Source organism: Somniosus microcephalus, chromosome 1 (assembly GCF_052327205.1).
Source record: "Somniosus microcephalus isolate GS21.2 chromosome 1, FLI_Smic_1.0, whole genome shotgun sequence".
In the NCBI taxonomy this organism is placed as follows: domain Eukaryota; kingdom Metazoa; phylum Chordata; class Chondrichthyes; order Squaliformes; family Somniosidae; genus Somniosus; species Somniosus microcephalus.
This window is the reverse complement of record NC_140987.1, coordinates 430,506,555-430,528,372: the sequence shown is the minus strand read 5'-3', so window position 1 is coordinate 430,528,372 and position 21,818 is coordinate 430,506,555. Positions and strand designations below refer to the sequence as shown.

Genomic DNA, 21,818 nt, shown 5'->3' with positions numbered 1-21,818 from the left:
AAGACAGTAAACCGATCGCCCTCATTCAGGCTATTTAACTTCACATGTCTGGACATCAGTATGTTGGAATCGGCAGTGTTTTAGGATTTCCACTTATCTTCCATTAACCTGTGTACTAATCATTGTTATTTATTCATTTTCAAACTTTATACAGAGGAAACTAATCCTTTAAGGCATAAGTTGCACCTTTGTAATAGATAAGCAGCTGGCATTCGGGCTTGGAAAAAGTTGCAAGAAACCCCTAAACTGCTCAGTTTCAGCAGGAAAGTAGAGAAAGGAATGTTAGAGCATCCAAAATTGAGGGGGTAATTGAGTGGGATCTCAAATGCAAGGATAAACAGGGAAAAACACAAAATGGAGGATAATGCCACTGAGGAAAATGGGACAGAGGGGAGATAAATACACTGAGGGATTGGAGGCAGAGGGAGGGGTGTGGTAGGTAAATACTCTGATGTACTCACAAGCTGCTGAGGTGCTTTGTTTTTCAACCATGTAACTGCTGAATAGTAATTACCCCCCGACTTGTAAGCGAGAGGAATTTTCCATCCTATACCCAATGCATAAACATCTTCATTTTACAATGTTACGATTCTCCCAATTGAGATTAATTTCTCTTTTGTCATCGTTAAGTTTCATGTATGTTTGAACAAAGTATTTCCATGACAGAAATAACCTTCATTTAATGTTGGAGGGTTCTTTTACCACATGCACAATTTCCCAGCTGTGTAGCATTTTAAAATGACACAGCAGCTTTAGTGCGATTGAGATTTTGAGTTAATTTAAGTGCAACATTAATTGAAATAAGTGAGGGGAAAAGTACTCACTGCTCTACTGCACCTTTCATCTTTAAGGCAAAGCTCTCACTGCCCCACAGTACCTGATAGTCCTTAAGGCACAGCATTCACCTGCCTTATTGCACCTGCTGGTCTTTAAGGTAAATCTCTCACTGCCTCATGGTACCTGCTGGTCTTTAAAGTAAAGCTCTCACTGCCTCACGGTACCTGCTGGTCTTTAAGGTAAATCTCTCACTGCCTCACGGTACCTGCTGGTCTTTAAGGTAAAGCTCTCACTGCCCCACCTTACCTGCTGGTCTTTAAGGTAAAGCTCTCACTGCCCCACCTTACCTGCTGGTCTTTAAGGTAAAGCTCTCACTGCCTCACGGTACCTGCTGGTCTTTAAGGTAAAGCTCTCACTGCCCCACGGTACCCGCTGGTCTTTAAGGTAAATCTCTCACTGCCTCATGGTACCTGCTGGTTTTTAAGGTAAAGCTCTCACTGCCTCACGGTACCTGCTGGTCTTTAAGGTAAATCTCTCACTGCCTCACGGTACCTGCTGGTCTTTAAGGTAAAGCTCTCACTGCCCCACCTTACCTGCTGGTCTTTAAGGTAAATCTCTCACTGCCTCACGTTACCCGCTGGTCTTTAAGGTAAATCTCTCACTGCCTCACGTTACCTGCTGGTCTTTAAGGTAAATCTCTCACTGCCTCATGGTACCTGCTGGTCTTTAAGGTAAAGCTCTCACTGCCTCACGTTACCCGCTGGTCTTTGAGGTAAAGTTCTCACTGCCTCACGGTACCTGCTGGTCTTTAAGGTAAAGCTCTCACTGCCCCACCTTACCTGCTGGTCTTTAAGGTAAAGCTCTCACTGCCTCACGGTACCTGCTGGTCTTTAAGGTAAAGCTCTCACTGCCCCACGGTACCCGCTGGTCTTTAAGGTAAATCTCTCACTGCCTCACGTTACCCGCTGGTCTTTAAGGTAAAGTTCTCACTGCCTCACGGTACCTGCTGGTCTTTAAGGTAAAGCTCTCACTGCCCCACGGTACCTGCTGGCCTTTAAGGTAAAGCTCTCACTGCCTCACGGTACCTGCTGGTCTTTAAGGTAAAGCTCTCACTGCCCCACGGTACCTGCTGGCCTTTAAGGTAAAGCTCTCACTGCCTCACGGTACCTGCTGGTCTTTAAGGTAAAGCTCTCACTGCCTCACGGTACCTGCTGGTCTTTAAGGTAAAGCTCTCACTGCCTCACGTTACCCGCTGGTCTTTAAGGTAAAGCTCTCACTGCCTCACGGTACCCGCTGGCCTTTAAGGTAAAGCTCTCACTGCCCCACGGTACCTGCTGGTCTTTAAGGTAAAGCTCTCACTGCCTCACGGTACCTGCTGGTCTTTAAGGTAAAGCTCTCACTGCCCCACGGTACCTGCTGGTCTTTAAGGTAAAGCTCTCACTGCCTCACGGTACCTGCTGGCCTTTAAGGTAAAGCTCTCACTGCCTCACGTTACCTGCTGGCCTTTAAGGTAAAGCTCTCACTGCCCCACGGTACCTGCTGGTCTTTAAGGCAAAGCTCTCACTGCCCCACGGTACCTGCTGGTCTTTAAGGTAAATCTCTCACTGCCTCACGGTACCTGCTGGTCTTTAAGGTAAAGCTCTCACTGCCTCACGTTACCCGCTGGGCGGGCTCAACAAGGTCAATCAAGGGAAAATCGAGTGGGTTGGCCACAACTTGATGGAGGCAGGACTACAACCCCAAAAGTGGGAGTCCCGTCTCCTACTCGCCTCCATTGATAAAATCCAACCCATTGTGTCCTCCTCACAACTTACTTTCCCACCTATCTTTGTATCGTCAGCAAATTTGGCAACAGTGCACTCGGTCCCTTCATCCAAGTCATTAATATAGTTGAGGCCCCAGCACTGATCCCTGTGGCACCCCACTAGTTACAGTTTGCCAACCTGAAAATGACTCATTTATTCCGACTTTGTTTTCTGTCAGTTAGCCAATCCTCTATGCAGTCTAATAAATTACCCCTAACACCGTGAGCTCTTATCTTGTGCAGTAACCTTTTATGCGGCACCTTATCGAATGCCTTCTGGAAATCCAAATACATGACATCTATTGGTTCCCCTTTATCTACCCTGCTTGCTACATCCTCAAAGAACTCTAGTAAATTTGTCAAACACGATTTCCCTTTCATAAAACCATGTTGACGCTGCTTGATTGTATTATGATTTTCTAAATGTCCTGCTATTACTTCCTTCATAATGGATTCGAGCATTTTGCCAATGACAGATGTTAGGCTAACTGGCCTATAGTTTCCTACTTTCTGTCTTCCTCCTTTCTTGAATAGGGGCGTTACATTTGCAGTTTTCCAAACTGCTGGGACCTCTCCAGAATCCAGGGAATTTTGGTAGATTACAACCAACGCATCCACTATCACTGCAGCCACTTCTTTTAAAACCCTAGGGTGCAGGCCATCAGGTCCAGGGGACTTGTCCACCTTTAGTCCCATTAGTTTGCATGGTACTTTTTCTCCAGTGATAGTCATTGTTTTAAGTTCCTCCCTCCCTATAGCCCCTTGATTATCAATTATTATTGGGATGCTTTTAGTGTCTTCTACTGTGAAGACTGATACAAAATATTTGTTCAAAGTCTCTGCCACTTCCCTGTTCCCCATTATTAATTCCCCAGTCTCATCCTCTAAGGGACCAACATTTACTTTAGCTACTCTCTTCCTTTTTATATACATGTAGAAGCTCTTACTATCTGTTTTTATATTTTTATATAGTTTACCCTCATAATCTATCTTCTCCCTCTATTATTTTTTTAGTCATCCTTTGTTGGTTTCTAAAAATTTCCCAATCCTCTGGCCTATCACTAATCTTTGCAACATTGTATGCCTTTTCCTTCAATTTGATACCATCCTTAACTTCCTTAGTTAGCCATCGATGGTTCATCGTTCTCATAGTCTTTCTTTCTCACTAGAATATATCTTTGCTGAAGGTTATGAAATATCTCTTTAAATGTCTGCCACTGCTTATCAACCATCTTATCATTTAATCTATTTTCCCAGTCCACTTTAGCCAGCTCTGTCTTCATACCTTTGTAATTGCCTTTATTTAAGTTTAGTACACTAGTTTCAGACACAATTTTCTCACCCTCAAACTGAATTTGAAATTCAATCATGCTATGATCACTCTTCCTTAGAGGATCCTTTACAATGAGATCATTAATTAATCCTGTCTCATTACACATTACCAGATCTAAAATCGCTTGCTCCCTGGTTGGTTCCACAATGTATTGTTCTAAGAAACCATTCCGAATACATTCTATGAACTCGTCCTCAAGATTAATCTTGCCAATTTGATTTGTCCAAGCTATATGAAGATTAAAATTGCCCATGATTATTGCAGTACCTTTTTTACAAGCCCCCATTATTTCTTGATTTATGCTCTGTCCTACAGTGTAGCTACTCTTCTTCTTCTTCTTAGGCAATCCCTCGGAACCGAGAATGACTTGCTTCCACATTAAAAATGAGTTTGCAGGTGACTGATGAGTCCAATGCGGTACCTACAGTCTCTGTCACAGATGGGGCAGACGGTGGTTGAAGGGGTAGGTGGGTGGGGTGCTTGTGTTGATGTGCACTCCTTGCGCTGCTTGCGCTTGGCTTCCGCTTGCTCCCGGTGAAGAGACTCGAGGTGTTCAGCGCCTTCCCGGATGCTTCTCCTCCACTCTGTGTGGTCTTGGGCCAGGGATTCCCAGGTGTCGGTGGGGATGTTACACTTTTTCAAGGAGGCTTTGAGGGTGTCCTTGAAGCGTTTCCTCTGCCCACCTGGGGCTTTCTTGCCGTGCCGGAGCTCCGAGTACAGCACTTGTTTTGGGAGTCTCATATTGGGCATGCAGACAATGTGACCCATCCATCGGAGCTGATCGAGCATGGTCAAAGATTCGATGCTGGGGATGTTGGCCTGAGCAAGAACACTGACGTTGGTGCATCTATCCTGCCAATGGATTTGCAGGATCTTGCGGAGGCAGCATTGCTTGTACCTCTCCAGTGCTTTGAGGTGCCTGCTGTACATGGTCAATGTCTCTGAGGCATACAGCAGGGCGGGTATTACTGCTGCTCTGTAGACCATAAGCTTAGTGCCGGGTTTGAGGTCCTGGTCTTCAAACACTCTCTTCCTCAGGCGACCGAAGGTTGCACTGGCACACTGAAGGCGGAGTTGGACTTCATCGTCGACGTCTGCCCTTGTTGACAGTAGGCTCCGAGGTATGGAAAGTGGTCCACGTTGTCCAAGGCCTTGTTGTGGATTTTGATAATCGGGGGGGGCAGTACTGTGTAGCGGGGGCAGGTTGGTAGAGGACCTTTGTCTTACGGATGTTTAGTGTAAGGCCCATGCTCTCGTACGCTTCGGTGAAGGTGTTGACGATGGTTTGGAGTTCAACCTCCGAGTGAGCGCAGACGCAAGCGTCGTCTGCATACTGTAATTCGCAAGAATCCTCCTCAATCGCCTTCTCCCAGTGGCCGAAGAGCTCCTCCCAGAGTCGCAATGCGGATTCCGCCCACTAAGGAGCACAATGGACATGATCTTCACCGCACGTCAATTACAAGAGAAATGCAGGGAACAACACCAACCGCTGTACATGGCTTTCTTTGATCTCACAAAGGCCTTCGACACTGTCAACCGTGAGGGATTATGGAGTGTCCTCCTCAAATTCGGCTGCCCTCAAAAGTTTGTCACTATCCTCCGCCTGCTTCACGACGACATGCAAGCCGTGATCCTGACCAACAGTTCCACCACAGACCCAATTCACGTACGAACCGGTGTCAAACAAGGCTGTGTCATTGCACCAACGCTCTTCTCGATCTTCCTTGCTGCAATGCTTCATCTCACCCTCAGTAAGCTCCCCACTGGAGTGGAGCTAATTTACAGAACAAACGGGAAACTGTTCAACCTCCGTCGTCTCCAGTCCAGATCCAAGGTCGTCCCGTCCTCTGTCGTCGAATTACAGCTACTGTTAGGGGTCTATAGACTACACCCACCAGTGACTTTGTTCCTATACTATTTCTTATCTCCACCCAAACTGATTGTACATCTTGATCTTCTGAGCCAATATCATTTCTCACCACTGCACTGATCTTATCCTTTATTAACAGAGCTACCCCACCTCCTTTTCTTTTCTGTCTATCCTTCCGAAATGTCAAACACCCCTGAATATTCAGCTCCTATGCTTGGTCACCTTGCAACCATTTCACTGTAATGGCAATCAGATCATACCCATTTATTTCTATTTGTGCCGTCAACTCATCTATTTTGTTACGAATGCTGCGTGCATTCAGATAAAGAGCCTTTAATTTTGTTTTTTTACCATTTTTCTCTACTCTGACTCTATTTGCTGGTGCACTCTTAAGTTTGTACGCTCTGTCTCTTCCTGTCACACTCTAGTTATCATTACCCCTTTCGCGACCCTGCACTATTGCCTTCTCCTTTCTCTTTGACTTTCTAAATTCCCCTTCACCTGAACCCCCCCCCCTCAACTATTTAGTTTAAAGCCCTATCTACCGCCCTAGTAATTCGATTCGCCAGGACACTGGACCCAGCATGGTTCAAGTGAAGCCCGTCCCAATGGAACAGCTCCCTCTTTTCCCAGTACTGGTGCCAGTGCCCCATGAATCAAAACCCATTTCTCCCACACCAATCTTTGAGCCATGCATTCAACTCTCTGATCTTATTGACCCTATGCCAATTTTCTCGTGGCTCAGGTAGTAATCCAGAGATTATTACCTTTGTGGTTCTGCTTTTTAATTTGGATCCTAGCTCCTCAAACTCACTCAGTAGAACCTCTTTCTTAGTCCTACCTATGTCGTTAGTTCCTACATGGACCACGACAACTGGATCCTGCCGCTCCCACTTCAAGTTCCTCTCCAGCGAAGAGAACTAGGAGTTTTAGTAGATTTCACACCAAACATGTCCAACCAATGCAGGGCAGCAAACAAAGCCAATAAATTGTTGAACTACGTGGCTAATACAGTAGAATATAAGTCAGAAGAAGTCATGATCAAATGGTATAGTGTTCTGGTCGGATCATACCTTGAGCTCTGGTTGACCAGACGGAGGTGAGACATTCAAACAGGCAGTCCAGGAAAGAGCCATAAGGCTGGTGGTCCCTGGTATTAAAAGTCTGAAATGTGAGGAAAGGCTGAAGAAACCTGTGCTTTTCAGCCTGTTAAGAAAGCATTGAGGAATGATGTTATAGAGGTCTACAAGATAGTTAAGGGATTGGAATAGGTAAATCTGGAATATTACTTTAAATAATAGCAGGATAAGGGGACACAGGCTCAAACAAGTAAAAGGCAAATTTAGGACTGATTTCAGGAAATTGTTCAAAGTGTGATCAATACATGGAATGGACTCCTGGACAGCGTAGTGGAGATGAAAACCCTGGAATCATTTAAGAAACAGATGCTGCAATTGGAGAACTTTAGGTTGTTTCTGATTGGATTAATTTAGTTGGGTTGAATGACCTTCCGCAGCTACCAAAATTCTTTTGTGATCTTAAATTCACCGGCACTATCCTGTGTCTTATTTACAGATACTCCTACCTTGGTTCTGCAGCTGGAATTTTTGAATAGGTGTTGACACATCTCCTGAGTCACTGGATCCATTTCTATAAACGCTAAATTCTTGAAATTGCACAATCTCATTGCGTGAGAAATTGCATCCAATGTTATAGCCATCCTGCTGGATGTAGTTCCTACATTCCTTTACTGGCTTTGAAGTATACCTGTAAGGGGTGAGAAATGGTTGCTAGTTCATTTTTATTAACAGTTCTCAATTGGAGACTTTAATTTGAAAACATCACTCAGCAACTGCTTCACCGTTCTGTCCAATTCTCCACAGCCTAGACAGCAGCTCTCAGATAAAGGGGTCAATCTTGACTTTGTGTCATAGTGTAAAATGGGTGATAGCGCGTCGACAGCCCATTTTATATCTCTCCCGATTTTAATTTCCATTGACTTCAAGCACAAAGTCAAGATCTACCCGAGGAGTTTCAAGTCACAACATTGCTGGAGACTGAATGCAGTTTTTTTCAAACTTTGGGGGGAGTGATGATGAGGTAGAAGTAGTTGATTGACTGACAGTAGCCCTGATCCTGTTAGTTTCAGTGCACGTTCTGATATGTTGCAATGAGCAACCTATCACAGAACCCAAAACACTCGCAGTGTTTTCTCTAAACAATTTATATATTTTCCAGTTAAATTCATCATTTAGTTCCTGCAAAAAGGAGCTGAATAAATATAATCTTTGGAGCAGGGTTAGTAATAGGAATATTAGGTACAGATTGAAATGATTAACTATTCTATGGGACACAACAGGGTCAATTTTCCTCTCGGGGTGCCTGACAGGTGTAGTGCACATGAGGTGTTCTGTGCCTCGGGACTGGTGGGCATGATTTTCCTGCCCTGGGCCATTTTCATAGCCCAAGTGCACTTGTGATTCAGGCCTGGCCCTTGGTAGGGCCTTGCACTGGGGTCGGGGAGCAGGGAAAGCAACAGGAGCAAAGGTGAAGGTCTAAGAGGGGCCAGTCAGCAGGCCCCGAGGTCTGCAGATCGTTGGGGGAGGGGAAGCATCAAACCAAATCAAAAAGACTAAATTTACCTAGAAGTATCATCCGACTGTCCCTGGGAACCCCTGAAGGCCCTCTGAGTCCCAGCACAAGGCCCGTCATCAGGTTCCTTTGGTGCATCTACGCTTGGGCACCCAACAGCCAGACAAAAAGGAAACTGAGACGGGAGCTTTGAGAATGCCCATCATGCCTGACCCCGCACGAATTTTGACTCCCGCCCAGCAGTGATGACGTCATTCCCTTTGGCTTCAGCATGCACATGAGGCCCGGGAGTTAAAATCTCCCAGGCCTCACACTCCAGGGGAGCCAGACGGATCGCCGCCCTCTTTGGCCCCCCGCACCCCTGATTCCCAACCTGAGTTAAAATCGGAGTTTTAATAGGTGGGATAGAATGTGTTATGAATCTTGTGATCCATGAAGAAAGACTCATGAAATAACACTGGACGGCCAGCTGGTGGCGCCGTCCAAGGAGCATAAATACTCGGGCGTGGGCCCAGCTTGCCCAGGACATTGTGTAAACAGGAACTAGTGAAAGATAACTAGACCTCCATGTTTTGAAACAAGTTGACTAAAGCCTTGCTTTATACTCGAACCAAGTGCGTAGTGAGTTTTATTATGTCAGAATGTAAGATATGCTTGATTGTATGTGGTATGGGGAGGGAGTTGGGTTTGATTGACCAAGTGGCTTTTTCTAATGTAAATGACTATATATTGCCAGCATGTACAAATACATGAATCATCTTTGAAAGAATCAATGTTACACACAGGTACAACTCTATTCCCTCCACAGCAGTAAAGTAGGAGATTTCACACACACGGGGATTTTGTCATGAATTTAATGTGCTACTTTCTACAGGGTACATTAACAAATGTGACTTCTTTATTTGACTGAGTGCTATACCTGCAAACAAGGAGTCAGCTTTAATATTCTTAGTTATGTTCCCTTGAATGTAACAGAAAATACTAGAACGGACTCCTTTTAAAAAATTAATTCTTGGGGTGCGGGCATCTCTGGCAAGGCCGGTATTTATTGCCCATCCCTAGTTGCCCTGAGAAGGTGGTGGTCGGCTGCCTTCTTGAACCACTGCAGAGGTGTTTTTGATTCAATTGAGTGACTTGCTTGGCCACTTCAGAGGGCAGTTAAGCATCAACCACATTGGTGTGTGACTGGACTCACATATAGGCCAGACCGGGTAAGGACGGCAGGTTTCCTTCCCTGAGGTATAGAAACATAGAAACATAGAAGGTAGGAGCAGGAGTAGGCCATTCGGCCCCTCGAGCGTGCTCCGCCATTTAATGAGATGTTAGTGAACCAGTTGGGTTTTCATTACAATCCGAGAGCTTCACGATCAGATGAATGCATAACGAGTGGACCTGTGATGATTGATTGATTGTTCGTGGCATCATTTTAGATTATAGAAAGGGTTAGGCATTTTGGAATTGAATAGGAACCCGAATATTAATTTGGTATTTTATCATGTTCATTCCTGTGCCAAAGCCTCAGGCACAAATACAAGAAAATCTATAGAACTTGATGCATCGAAACATGAATAAATTCTTAGGTTTCTGAAAGCCCTTGAACAGTTGCATCTGACCAGCAGACTCACCAGTAATACAGGCTGTAGTTTGGTTTCCCTTCACTGTGGGTCCATGTACACTCCATAAATTCCTCATTGTAGACAATGCAATTCACATCTACAGGTAAAGCAGATCAAACTGTTACACACTGTGGCCCATCTAGAAGCATAGGCACTGTATGAGGATCCCACCATGGCAACACAGTAGGCTAAACACACAAAGGAAAAATAAAATGTTATTCCTTTTCATCCTTAAATAGTGTAACCAAAGCATCATAGTTCTGACCCCTCCTTCAGTCCTATTTTTGTTTAAATGGGGAGTGCTGATAACATTACCAGTGAACTTAGCGTGGAGAAGTACTGCCTGAAATGGTGGTGGAAACACATTGGCCCAGAAATTCCGTTCGCAGGTGGAGGGCTGCGATTTGGAAAAATCTCTGCCTGGACCGGAAGGCTCTCGGGAGGCGCAGAATTCTGTTGCTGTGCCTCTTCAAACTGCCGGTGCACAGGGCCCGCGTATCTCAGGGGCGCAGGTAGTGCGCAGCGCCCCGGGATCACATGGGCCATGGGGAGCCAATCAGAGCAGTGAATCTCCATTCATAGATTTGACAGGAAGACCTGTCAAATCTATGAATAAAGATCAGCCCCAAAACATAAGTAAAACTTCAAATAAATGTTTTTAAATCACATTTTAAAAATGACTATAAATTACATAAATTCACTATTTTAAACAAACATTTAAATTTTTGAAAAAAATAATTAAAGTTTTTAACGGGGCTAAAAATAAATTTACCTTTCTTTAAAGTATTTTAAAATGATAAATCAGTGGAATTTTTTTTTTACTTTCTTCAACTGTTAGCCTGGTAAATGCAGACCTTGCGCCTGCTTTTCCAGGCGCAGCTGTTTCAGACTTACCTGGACTGAAGCAACTGTGAAAAAAACGGAAGTTGCAGCCGTACGCACTGCCGTTTGACCTGTGAAGCCCTTTGTTCACAGAACGGAAGTTCCGGTTTCCAGCGCATGCGCAATGCTTGCCTAAAACTGGCACTTCCGTTGTAGAGCTGCTTCAAGTACAGGTAATTCAATAATATACAGGGGACATAAAACTCTGCATGGGATTGGGGATAAGGTATTGACTTGGATAGAGAACTGGTTGGCAGACAGGAAGCAAAGAGTTGGAATAAACAGGTCTTTTTCCGAGTGGCAGGCAGTGACTAGTGGGGTACCGCAGGGATCGGTGCTAGGACCCCAGCTATTCACAATATATATTAATGATCTAGATGAGGGAACTAGATGTAATATCTCCAAGTTTGCAGATGACACAAAGCTGGGTGGGCGTGTGTACTGTGAGGAGGATGCAGAGAAACTCCAGTATGATTTGGACAGGTTGGGTGATTGGGCAGAAGCATGGCAGATGCAGTATTAATGTGGATAAATGCCAGGTTATCCACTTTGGTGGCAAAAACAGGAAGGCAGATTATTATCTGAATGGCAATAGATTGGGAAAAGGGGAAGTGCAACGAGACCTGGGTGTCCTTGTGCACCAGTCGCTGAAGGTAAGCATGCAGGTGCAGCAGGCATTTAAGAAGGCAAATGGTATGTTGGCCTTCATAGCGAGAGGATTCGGGTACAGGAGCAAGGATGTCTTGCTGCAGTTGTACAGGGCCTTGATGAGACCACACCTTGAGTACTGTGTGCAGTTTTGGTCGCCTTATCTGAGGAAGGATGTTCTTGCCATGGAGGGAATACAGCGAAGATTCACCAGACTGATACCTGGGATGGCAGGAATGACGTATGAAGAGAGATTGGGCCGATTAGGCTTATATTCGCTATAGTTTAGAAGAATGAGAGGGGATCTCATTGAAACTTATACAATTCTAACAGGACTAGACAGACTAGATGCAGGAAGGATGTTCCCGATGGTGGGGGTGTCCAGAACCAGGGGTCAAAGTCTAAGGATAAGGGGTAAGCCATTTAGGACTGAGATGAGGAAGAATTTCTTCACCCAGAGAGTGGTGAACCTGTGGAATTCTCTACCACAGAAGGCAGTTGAGGCCAACTTATTAAATATATTCAAGAATGAGTTAGATATTGTAGTGTCCGTGTATAATAAGACACAGACTGCGGAGAACGGTACAACAGGTGTTTACTCAACGTGGCTCACCGTGGAACTGATCTGTACAGATTACTACTCAGGGCTATATACAGGTGTGGTCACTGCCGGTACTGCAGTATACATGAGCTGTAAAAGATAGTTCCCCCCTTAAAGGTATATACATTATAATTCCTCCCCTTTTAGATTAACAGTACCATAACACACATTTAACAATTAAATATCAAACTAATTACAATTAACACTTTTAACATGCAACATTAGCTGAAAATAGTCTATTTATATATTCAGTCTTTGGGGAGGCTTCCTGATCCTTTCTGGATAGTGCCTTTCCCGAGTGTCTTGCCCTTGGTGTGGAGGCGATTCTGGCCCCCTGTCGTCAGTTGGTTCATCAGCTTCCGATGCTACTGTTTCTGGGGTAGATGCAACCTGTACGTCGGGTTCATCACCAGGTACGTATGGGCGAGGCATGGGGTTGACTTGTTCCTGTGACTCTAGGATCTGGTCAGCATGGCATCTCACGATGTTCTCCCCAACGTCCACTGTGTACATTAGTGGGCCCTGCCATGTGCTTTTCGTTCCTGGCTGCCATTTTTCTGTTCGGTAGTCGCGGGCCAAGACTGGTTGCCCTACATTGAAGCTCCTTGTTGGCTTCTCATGGATGTGCTGGAATTGCTTACTCTCAACATCTCTTCGTATGTTTGGTCTGAGCAAATCCAGGCGAGATCTTAACCTTCGGTTAAAGAACATCATGGCTGGGGCCTGGTTGGTGACTGCATGTGTCGCATTCCGGTAGGCGAACAGGAAATTGTCCACCTTGTGCTGCAGCGGAATGTTGTCATTGTACATAGCCTTTATTGCCTTCTTAAAGGTTTGTACGAACCTCTCAGACAATCCATTTGTGGCTGGATGATACGGGGCGGATGTGTAGTGCCTTACCCCATTCTTTTTCAAGAACCTCCGGAACTCTTCGGACACAAACTGTGGTCCGTTGTCGGAGCAAATCTGTTCTGGCAAACCATTCCTGGCAAAAATGGTCCGTAGGACTGCAATAGTTTTCTCCGTGGTGGTGGAGGACATTTTGATGACCTCAGGCCATTTCGAGTGCGCATCCACGGCTATTAAAAACATTGAGTCCATGAATGGACCGGAAAAATCAATATGCACCCGTTGCCATGGAGATGAGGGCCACTCCCATGGGTGTAGAGGGGCCTGTGGTGGTGCATTTTGGACTTTCTGGCATCCTGAGCAGCTCTTGGTCAGGTCCTCGATTTGTTCATCGATTCCCGGCCACCACACATAAGCCCTGGCTAGGCTTTTCATTTTTACCCCTCCCAGATGACCCTCATGAAGCTCATTGAGCACTCTATCCCTTAACTTGGGTGGAATTACCACTCGGGATCCACACATGAAGGTCCCCCGGCACACTGACAGCTGTTCTCTCCTTGTCGAGAATGCTGGCAACAGTGAGTCGCCATGTGCTGGCCATCCCTTCACCGTCAAATCATATACCCGAGACAGTGTCGGGTCATTTCGGGTTTCCTTTTCGATACAAGCGTTAGTTACCGGTAGGTATTCAACTATAGTCGAATGGAATATTTCGACAGGATCCACTGCTGGTGCTTCCTCCGCAGTAGGCAGTGGCAGGCGTGATAGCCCATCAGCATTTCCATGCTGTTTCATGCCCTTATATTCAATCTCATAGTGCTGCACCCCTAGAAAAAGTGACCATCTTTGTAGTCGTTGCGCAGTCATCACCGGAACGCCCTTCTTCGGATTAAAAATGGAGACAAGAGGCTGGTGATCAGTCAGCAAGGTGAATTTCTGCCTGTGCAGATAGTGATTGAACTTTTTCACTCCCCACACTAGGCTGAGGGCCTCCCTGTCAATCTGGGCGTAGTTACGCTCGGCTGAGGTTAGTGATCGTGACGCAAAGGCTATTGGCCTCTCTGAGCCGTCCAAGAATTTGTGCGACAGCACCGCTCCAATGCCGTAGGGTGACGCATCACATGCCAACTGAATTGGTAATGCCGGGTTGTAATGGGCCAATACCTCTTTCGATGTGATTAGTGTTTTGCTCTTCTGGAAAGCTCGTCTACATTCGTCACTCCACTTCCATGGCACCCCAGTTTGCAGTAGGGTGTTCAGTGGGTGTAGTATTGTAGACAAATTTGGCAAGAACTTATGGTAGTAGTTTACCAGCCCGAGGAACGACCTCAGTTGTGACACATTTTCCGGTGCTGGAGCCTTGACTACTGCCTCAATCTTCTCTGGGGACTTATGTAACCCCTCTTTATCGATAACGTGGCCACAATACGAGATCTGTTTTCTAAAAAACTCGCATTTGGGGCGGTTAGCTCGGAGCCCATATTCCTGCAATCTAGTGAGCACCTGCTCCAGGTTGGCAAGGTGATCACTGTCATTTTCGCCCGTGACCAGGATGTCGTCCAAATAACACTGGGTCCCTGGGATCCCTTGCAGGACTTGTTCCATTGCCCTCTGCCAAATAGCCGGAGCTGATGCTACCCCGAATACCAGCCGGTTGGATTGGTAGAGACCTTTGTGGGTGTTGATTGTGAGGTATTTTTTTGATGCTTCTTCTACCTCCATTTGCAGATACGCCTGGGCCAGATCAATCTTAGTGAAGCGTTTCCTTCCAGATAGCGAGGCAAAAATATCTTCAATCCGCGGAAGTGGATATTGTACGGTGTGAAGGACCGGGTTCACTGTTACCTTAAAGTCCCCACAGATGCGAACCTTCCTTGGTTCCCCAGGCGTGCTGCTCATCGACTTTTTCATCACAGGGACGATGGGTGTAGCCCACTCGCTCCAGTCTACCTTGGACAGTACACCTGAACGTTCCAGACTCTCCAGCTCTGCTTCGACGGCTGGGCGGATCGCATAAGGTACCGGTCTGGCCGTAAAAAATTTTGGGCTTGCGTTTTCTTCAATTTTAATCATCGCTGTCATGCCTTTTAGTGTTCCGAGTCCTTGCTGGCACACTTCTTTCGCGTCAGTTAGGATCTTTGACAGTCGCCCAGGTGTGACGTTGTCATCCTTTTTGTCAGCCACAGTCAGTGCCTGTATGGAATGCCAATCCAGTTGTATTTTCCGGATCCATTCAAGTCCCAGTAATGGTGGTCCTCCATCTTGCAATACATACAGGTCTAGTTTTGGTATTTCCTTACCGTTATATATAACGGTCACCCTTATTTTTCCTTTGGGGTAGACTTTTTGCCCCGTGTACGTCTTCAAAATAATTTTTGTGTCTCTCAAGGGTATGTGTGAGAATAGCCGCTCGTAGTCCCGTCGGTTTATGACTGTTAGGGCTGATCCTGTGTCCAATTCCATCTTTACCTGGACTCCTGCTATCTTGAGAGTGACCCAAATGGTTCGGTGATCCTCCGTTGTGATCACATTATGCAGTTTCAGACAACTCCGTTCCCTGCTTTCGGAGTCGTTATCACTCTTTTGTTCGTCTGAACTATTCTCCGTTATCTTATGTACCTTCTTGTACTTTCCTTTGGTCGGTTTCTTATTGCTGGTTTTCTTTCCCGACCTGCAGACTCGTGCTATGTGTCCTACTTTTCCACACTGTCTGCACACTTTGTCTTTGAACCAGCAATCATTCTGGTCATGTGTTGTTCTGCCACAGCGATAGCACTTCTCTGTTCCATATGACATTTCGTTTGTGCCATATTCTTGCGGTCTCTGTTGTATGTCTGCGGCGCCCCGTGCTGCTGCTTCATATGATACCGCAATGCTGAAAGCCTTTTCCAGCGTAAGGTCCTTTTCAGATAAAAGCCGTTTCTGGGTTCCTTCACTTTGAAGCCCACACACAAACTTGTCCCTTAAGGTATCTGCCAGTCCCGCTACAAACTGGCAGTGTTTCGATAGTTTGCGCAGTTCTGTTAAATAATCAGCATTGCTTTCATCCTTATGCTGGTTCCGTTTGTGAAACTTGAATCTTTCTGCTATCAGCAGCGGTGTGGGGTTTAAATGTTCCTTTAGTATCGTTACTATGTCTTCAAAACTCTTTTCCATTGGCTTCGTTGGGGTTACTAGATTTCGTAATAAACCATACGTCTTTGCACCCATTAAATTTAACAATACCGACGCTTTCTTGTCATCTGACACCCCATTTGCCTTGCAGTACACCTCTATTCGTTCGACATATGTAGTCCAATCTTCGACTTCATTGTCAAATGCGGTGATACTGCCACTCTTCAGCATTTTGGGTGTGGTTTAAAATGGCGTCTCCCAATGGCTTAAAATGGTGTCTCCCGCGCTTCCCTTCCTCCCCCGCTGCTGCCGACGCCGCTCCCGGCGGTTCTCGTGGCGATGGCGGCGCCCTGTAGGTTTCACGCGCTTCTCCTGTGCTGCTGCCAACGCCGCTCTCGGCGGTCCTTTTGGCAATGGCGGCACCTCGCGGGTTTCTGCGCGTCTCTCTCTCCCTCTCTCCGATGTTGCTCGGCCCCTGAACACCGGCTGTGCCCTGTGCGTTCTGCCCTCTCTCTCTCTCCCCCGTCGACGCTGCTCGGCCCTTTGCTGTGCCGCTCGGTCGGGCTCTAGCCCGCTGCTGTCCGGGAAGGGTCTGCGCACTACCTGTTGCCAGCCCGTTTCGCTGGACCACCTCGACTGGAAAGCCAAGCCTGGCTTTCGACAGCCTCCCCCGCAATTCTCGAGTCTCTGCTGGATGACTGGGCCGTTGCCCATGGTCGACGCCCGAGTCTCTGGCCTTGACCTCCAATCCACTGATCTCCAGGAACGAATCCCCGGGAGGTGATGCAGAGTTGCAGGTAGGTTCGAACCTGCCTCATCGCCAATGTAGTGTCCGTGTGTAATAAGACACAGACTGCGGAGAACGGTACAACAGGTGTTTACTCAACGTGGCTCACCGTGGAACTGATCTGTACAGATTACTACTCAGAGCTATATACAGGTGTGGTCACTGCTGGTACTGCAGTATACATGAGCTGTAAAAGATAGTTCCCCACTTAAAGGTATATACATTACAGATATATTTCTTAAGGCTAAAGGGATCAAGGGATATGGGGAGAAGGCAGGGACAGGGTACTGAATTTGGATGATCAGCCATGATCTCATTAAATGGCGGAACAGGCTCGAGGGGCCGAATGGCCTATTCCTGCTCCTATCTTCTATGTTTCTATGTTTCTATGTTTCATACAGCACAGAAGGAGTCCATTCAGCCCTTGACAGTTCTTTGAAGAGCTGTCCAATTAGTCCCACTCTCTTGCTCTTTCCCCACAGCCCTGAAGAATTTTCCTTTTCAAATATATTTATCCCAATTCCCTTTTGAAAATTGCTATTGAATGTGTTTCTGGTTATTGATCTCATTGATGTTTGTGGGATCTTACTGTGTGCAATAGTCACTGCACTTCAGTTCATTGTATGTGAAGCACTTTGAGATGGGATGTGATCAGTGGTTATGTAAGTGCAAGCCTCTCTTTCTTGGCCTTGTGTTGAATCTGTACATTACAGCTTGCTCTGCGGTCTGGAGTATTGTGTCCAAGTCTGGGCACCAGACTTTAGGAAGGATGTCAAGGCCTTGGAGAGGGTGCAGAGGAGATTTACTGGAATGGCACCAGGGATGAAGGACTTCAGTTATGTGGATAGACTGGAGAAGCTGGGATTGTTCTCCTTAGAGCAGAGAACGTTAAGGGGAGATTTGATAGAGGTGTGGAAAATCATGAAAGGTTTTGATAGAGTAAATAAGGAGAAACTGTTTCCAGTGGCAGACGGGTCGGTAACCAGAGGACACAGATTTAAGGTCATTGGCAAAAGAAGCAGAGGTGAAATGAGAAAAGAAACTACTCAGCGAGTTATTATGATCTGGAATGCATTGCCTCAACGGGCGGTGGAAGCAGATTCAATAATAACTTTCAAAAGGGAATTGGATAAATAATTGAAAGGGGGAAGATTTTGCACGGCTATGGGGAAAGAGCAGGGGAGTGGGATTAATTTTATAGCTCTTTCAAAGAGCTGGTACAGGCACAATGGCCGAATGGCCTCCTTCTGTGCTGTGTCATTCTATGACTAGTATCTACTCGGGAATGAAAAGTGAAACTGTTACGATTAATTTCACTCAGAAGTGAAACTCCAGTCACTTCTGCTTAATGCACAGTATGTTTTTTCTTTCACATCGAGTGAGGATGAGATCATTGGGCAGCTGGTTTGAATGATATGAAACAGAGAGCACCAGGGAGCTGAGATTAAGGGAAATTTCAGTATCCAAACAAACTTCCATCTAATACACAGAACACTTCTTCAATATCTGGCTCCAGACACTGTCCCACTTTACTCACTTCCTCTTTGGTGACGCTCACTGTACTCATGATGCTCAATTGTCAAGGATAGACATTAGTATTTAAAGTGTTATTGTGCCTGGCATACTTAGGATTGATGCAGTTAATTTGTGACAAATATTTTAATTCCATGATGTGAAATAATGCATTGCGTTGGTTGATAAAATTCATAGAACGCTGTCAGAGTCATTAACAAACTTACATGACTGCCATCACCCAACAATAATATGAGTACACAGATACCAAATAAATGACAGAACACAGAAAGAAAATGTACCTAATAATGTCTCATTGTGTCATAATTTTGATTCTCCAATATGGAGACATAACCCTCGATTAAATTTCAGCCTACTACTCTTTCTATTAAGGCTTTCGATAAGGTCCCGCATAAGAGATTAGTGTGCAAAGTTAAAGCACATGGGATTGGGGGTAAGGTACTGTCTTGGATAGAGAACTGGTTGGCAGACAGGAAGCAAAGAGTTGGAATAAACGGGTCTTTTTCCGAGTGGCAGGCAGTGACTACTGGGGTACCGCAGGGATCGGTGCTAGGACCCCAGCTATTCGCAATATATATTAATGATCTAGACGAGGGAACTAGATGTAATATCTCCAAGTTTGCAGATGACACAAAGCTGGGTGGGCGTGTGTGCTGTGAGGAGGATGCAGAGAAACTCCAGTATGATTTGGACAAGTTGGGTGATTGGGCAGATGCATGGCAAATGCAGTATAATGTGGATAAATGCGAGGTTATCCACTTCGGTGGCAAAAACAGGAAGACAGATTATTATCTGAACGGCAATAGATTGGGAAAAGGGGAAGTGCAACGAGAACTGGGTGTCCTTGTGCACCAGTCGGTGAAGGTAAGCTTGCAGGTGCAGCAGGCGGTTAAGAAGGCAAATGGTATGTTGGCCTTCATAGCGAGAGGATTCGAATACAGAAGCAAGGATGTCTTGCTGCAGTTGTACAGGGCCTTGGTGAGGCCACACCTTGAGTATTGTGTGCAGTTTTGGTCGCCTTATCTGAGGAAGGATGTTCTTGTCATGGAGAGAGTGCAGCGAAGATTCACCAGGCTGATACCTGGGATGGCAGGGATGACGTATGAGGAGAGATTGGGTCGATTAGGCTTATATTTGCTAGAGTTTAGAAGAATGAGAGGGGATCTCATTGAAACTTATAAAATTCTAACAGGACTAGACAGACTAGATGCAGGAAGGATGTTCCCAATGGCGGGGGAGTCCAGAACCAGGGGTCACAGTCTAAGGATAAGGGGTAAGCCATTTAGGACTGAGGTGAGGAGGAATTTCTTCACCCAGAGAGTGATGAACCTGTGGAATTCTCTACCAGACAAGGCAGTGGAGGCCAATTCATTAAATATATTCAAGAAGGAGTTAGATATATTTCTTAAGGCTAAAGGGATCACAAGGAATATGGGGAGAAAGCAGGGACAGGGTACTGAATTTGGATGATCAGCCATGATCTCATTAAATGGCGGAACAGGCTCGAGGGGCCGAATGGCCTACTCCTGCTCCTATCTTCTATGTTTCTATGTACTCACTCCCAGATATCCAATATGATACGCATAAATCATCTAAACCCTTCAGTTAGATTCCAGCCTGCAGCTTACTTCCAGATATCCATTATTTTATACATAAACCATTTGAACCAAGTCTGTAATTCACTCTAGTGTACCTATTTATTATCTATATATAAACCATCTGTACCCCATGATTGGAAAACTGATAACTCCAGCCCAGCAATATTCAATCCATCATATTATAAACATTTAAATAATACTGGATCTATGATGATAGCAAAATACTGCAGATGCTGGAAATCCGAAATAACAACAGAAAATGCTGGAAAAACTCAGCAGGCCAGGCAACATCCGTGGAGAGAAATTATAGTCGACGTTTCGGGTCGAAACCCTTTTTCAAAACTGGAAAGGAAATGAAATAGATCGAAGTCAGGGCTGCGATAGAACAAAAGAAGTAAAGAGACATTAAGAGGTATTCAAAACCAGACGAGATGGTGATAGGACAGTGGAGACAAAAGACGGCTCTAGATTAGGTGTGAAGTGTACTGGCAGGATGAGAGACAGCTGCCATGTGGGAGAGAGAAAAAAAAGGAAAGTGGGGGGAGGGAAAACCCAAAACAAAGGGGTGGGAAAAAAAATATAAGTAAAAATGTAATAGGGGCCGAGGTTATGATCTGAAATTGTTGAACTCGATATTGAGTCCAGAAGGCTGCAAAGTGCCTAATCGGAAGATGAGGTGCTGTTCCTCGAGTTTACGTTGAGCTTCCGTGGAACAATGTTTGGATTGCTGTTATTTTTCCAAACAGCATGAGAAAGCCCTGGAATATTTTCAGTATTATATATGATAATGAGGTAACGCGGTGAATATAATAATGATAAAATAGAAACAATATCACAATAAGTAATCAGCAATAAAAATCAGATGATACATTGATGGTTCTGAACCATAAAAATGTAGAAGTTACTGCCGGTGATTTATATCTTCTATGACGTTCCTTTGCCCGCTATTTGAATGCAGGCATTATCTCACTTCTGTTTTAGTCTCCACTTAAATAGCAGACAAAAGATTGTCTTAAGAGACACATTAAGCGTCATCACCAGTAATAATTTCTAATTTCTAGGCTGTAAAATTTTGTTTTAAATATCGAGTGCTACAAAATTTTGTTTTAAATATCGAGTGCTACAAAATTCTAACTTTCCTTTTTAGGAGACAAGTAAAACTGTAAATGATGAAACGCTGAAATAAAAACAGAAAAAGCTGGAAACGTACAAGTCCATTATTATCTGAAAGGGAAAGATAGGTTAATGTTTCAGGTGTGTATGAGTCACCATCAGAATTTTCCCAGTAGTGCAAGTCACTCCATAGATCTCAGAGATTGCTCACGCCAAATTGCTTTCCTCCTGTCAAACTGTGGGGCTAACAAGTCCAAATTTTAAAAAAGTTGAGAAGAAAATGTCAAGTTGCTCACCATCTGACTGCGCGCTTGGTTCCACACTGTGTAAAACAATCAGCCAGAAGAGAGAAATCTGCTTCAGGACCGTCTGTGTTCTCAGGAAGCATTTCCCTGCCATTTTCAACACTAACTTAGTTTTTTATTGAGATTCTTATATATATAGTCACCTTCCTCTTTCATTATATGCCACGCTTACCTTAATTCTGCTTACTTCAGCAACGTTTGTCCCTTGTTCTGCTTTTGCCCTCCTTCATATGCTGCAATATATTAGTGGGAATATCATTATTTCTTTAACTGAAATGTGAGCACTTCTAAATTAGTCAACTACTCCAGACGTCCCACGGAGCTTTACAGCTAAGTAAGTACTTTTGAGGTCTTGTCGCTGTTGTAGCGTAAAGGGCAACATTCTCGTGAAAATGT

General features: G+C 45.1%; 1 protein-coding gene across 1 annotated transcript in view; it reads right to left on the bottom strand.

Moving 5' to 3' along the window:
• The window catches only part of LOC147125283 (cytokine receptor common subunit gamma-like), a 46,842-nt gene extending 25,299 nt beyond the window's left edge, over window positions 1-21,543 (bottom strand). The window contains exons 1-3 of the mRNA XM_086000549.1: window positions 21,414-21,543; window positions 10,002-10,089; window positions 7,370-7,551 (exon numbers count right to left, since the gene is read on the bottom strand). Of these exons, the coding sequence (XP_085856675.1) occupies window positions 7,370-7,551; window positions 10,002-10,089; window positions 21,414-21,516 (373 nt within the window). The 5' untranslated portion in view covers window positions 21,517-21,543. The remainder of the gene's footprint in view (window positions 1-7,369; window positions 7,552-10,001; window positions 10,090-21,413) is intronic.
• Window positions 21,544-21,818: the final 275 nt, after the last annotated feature.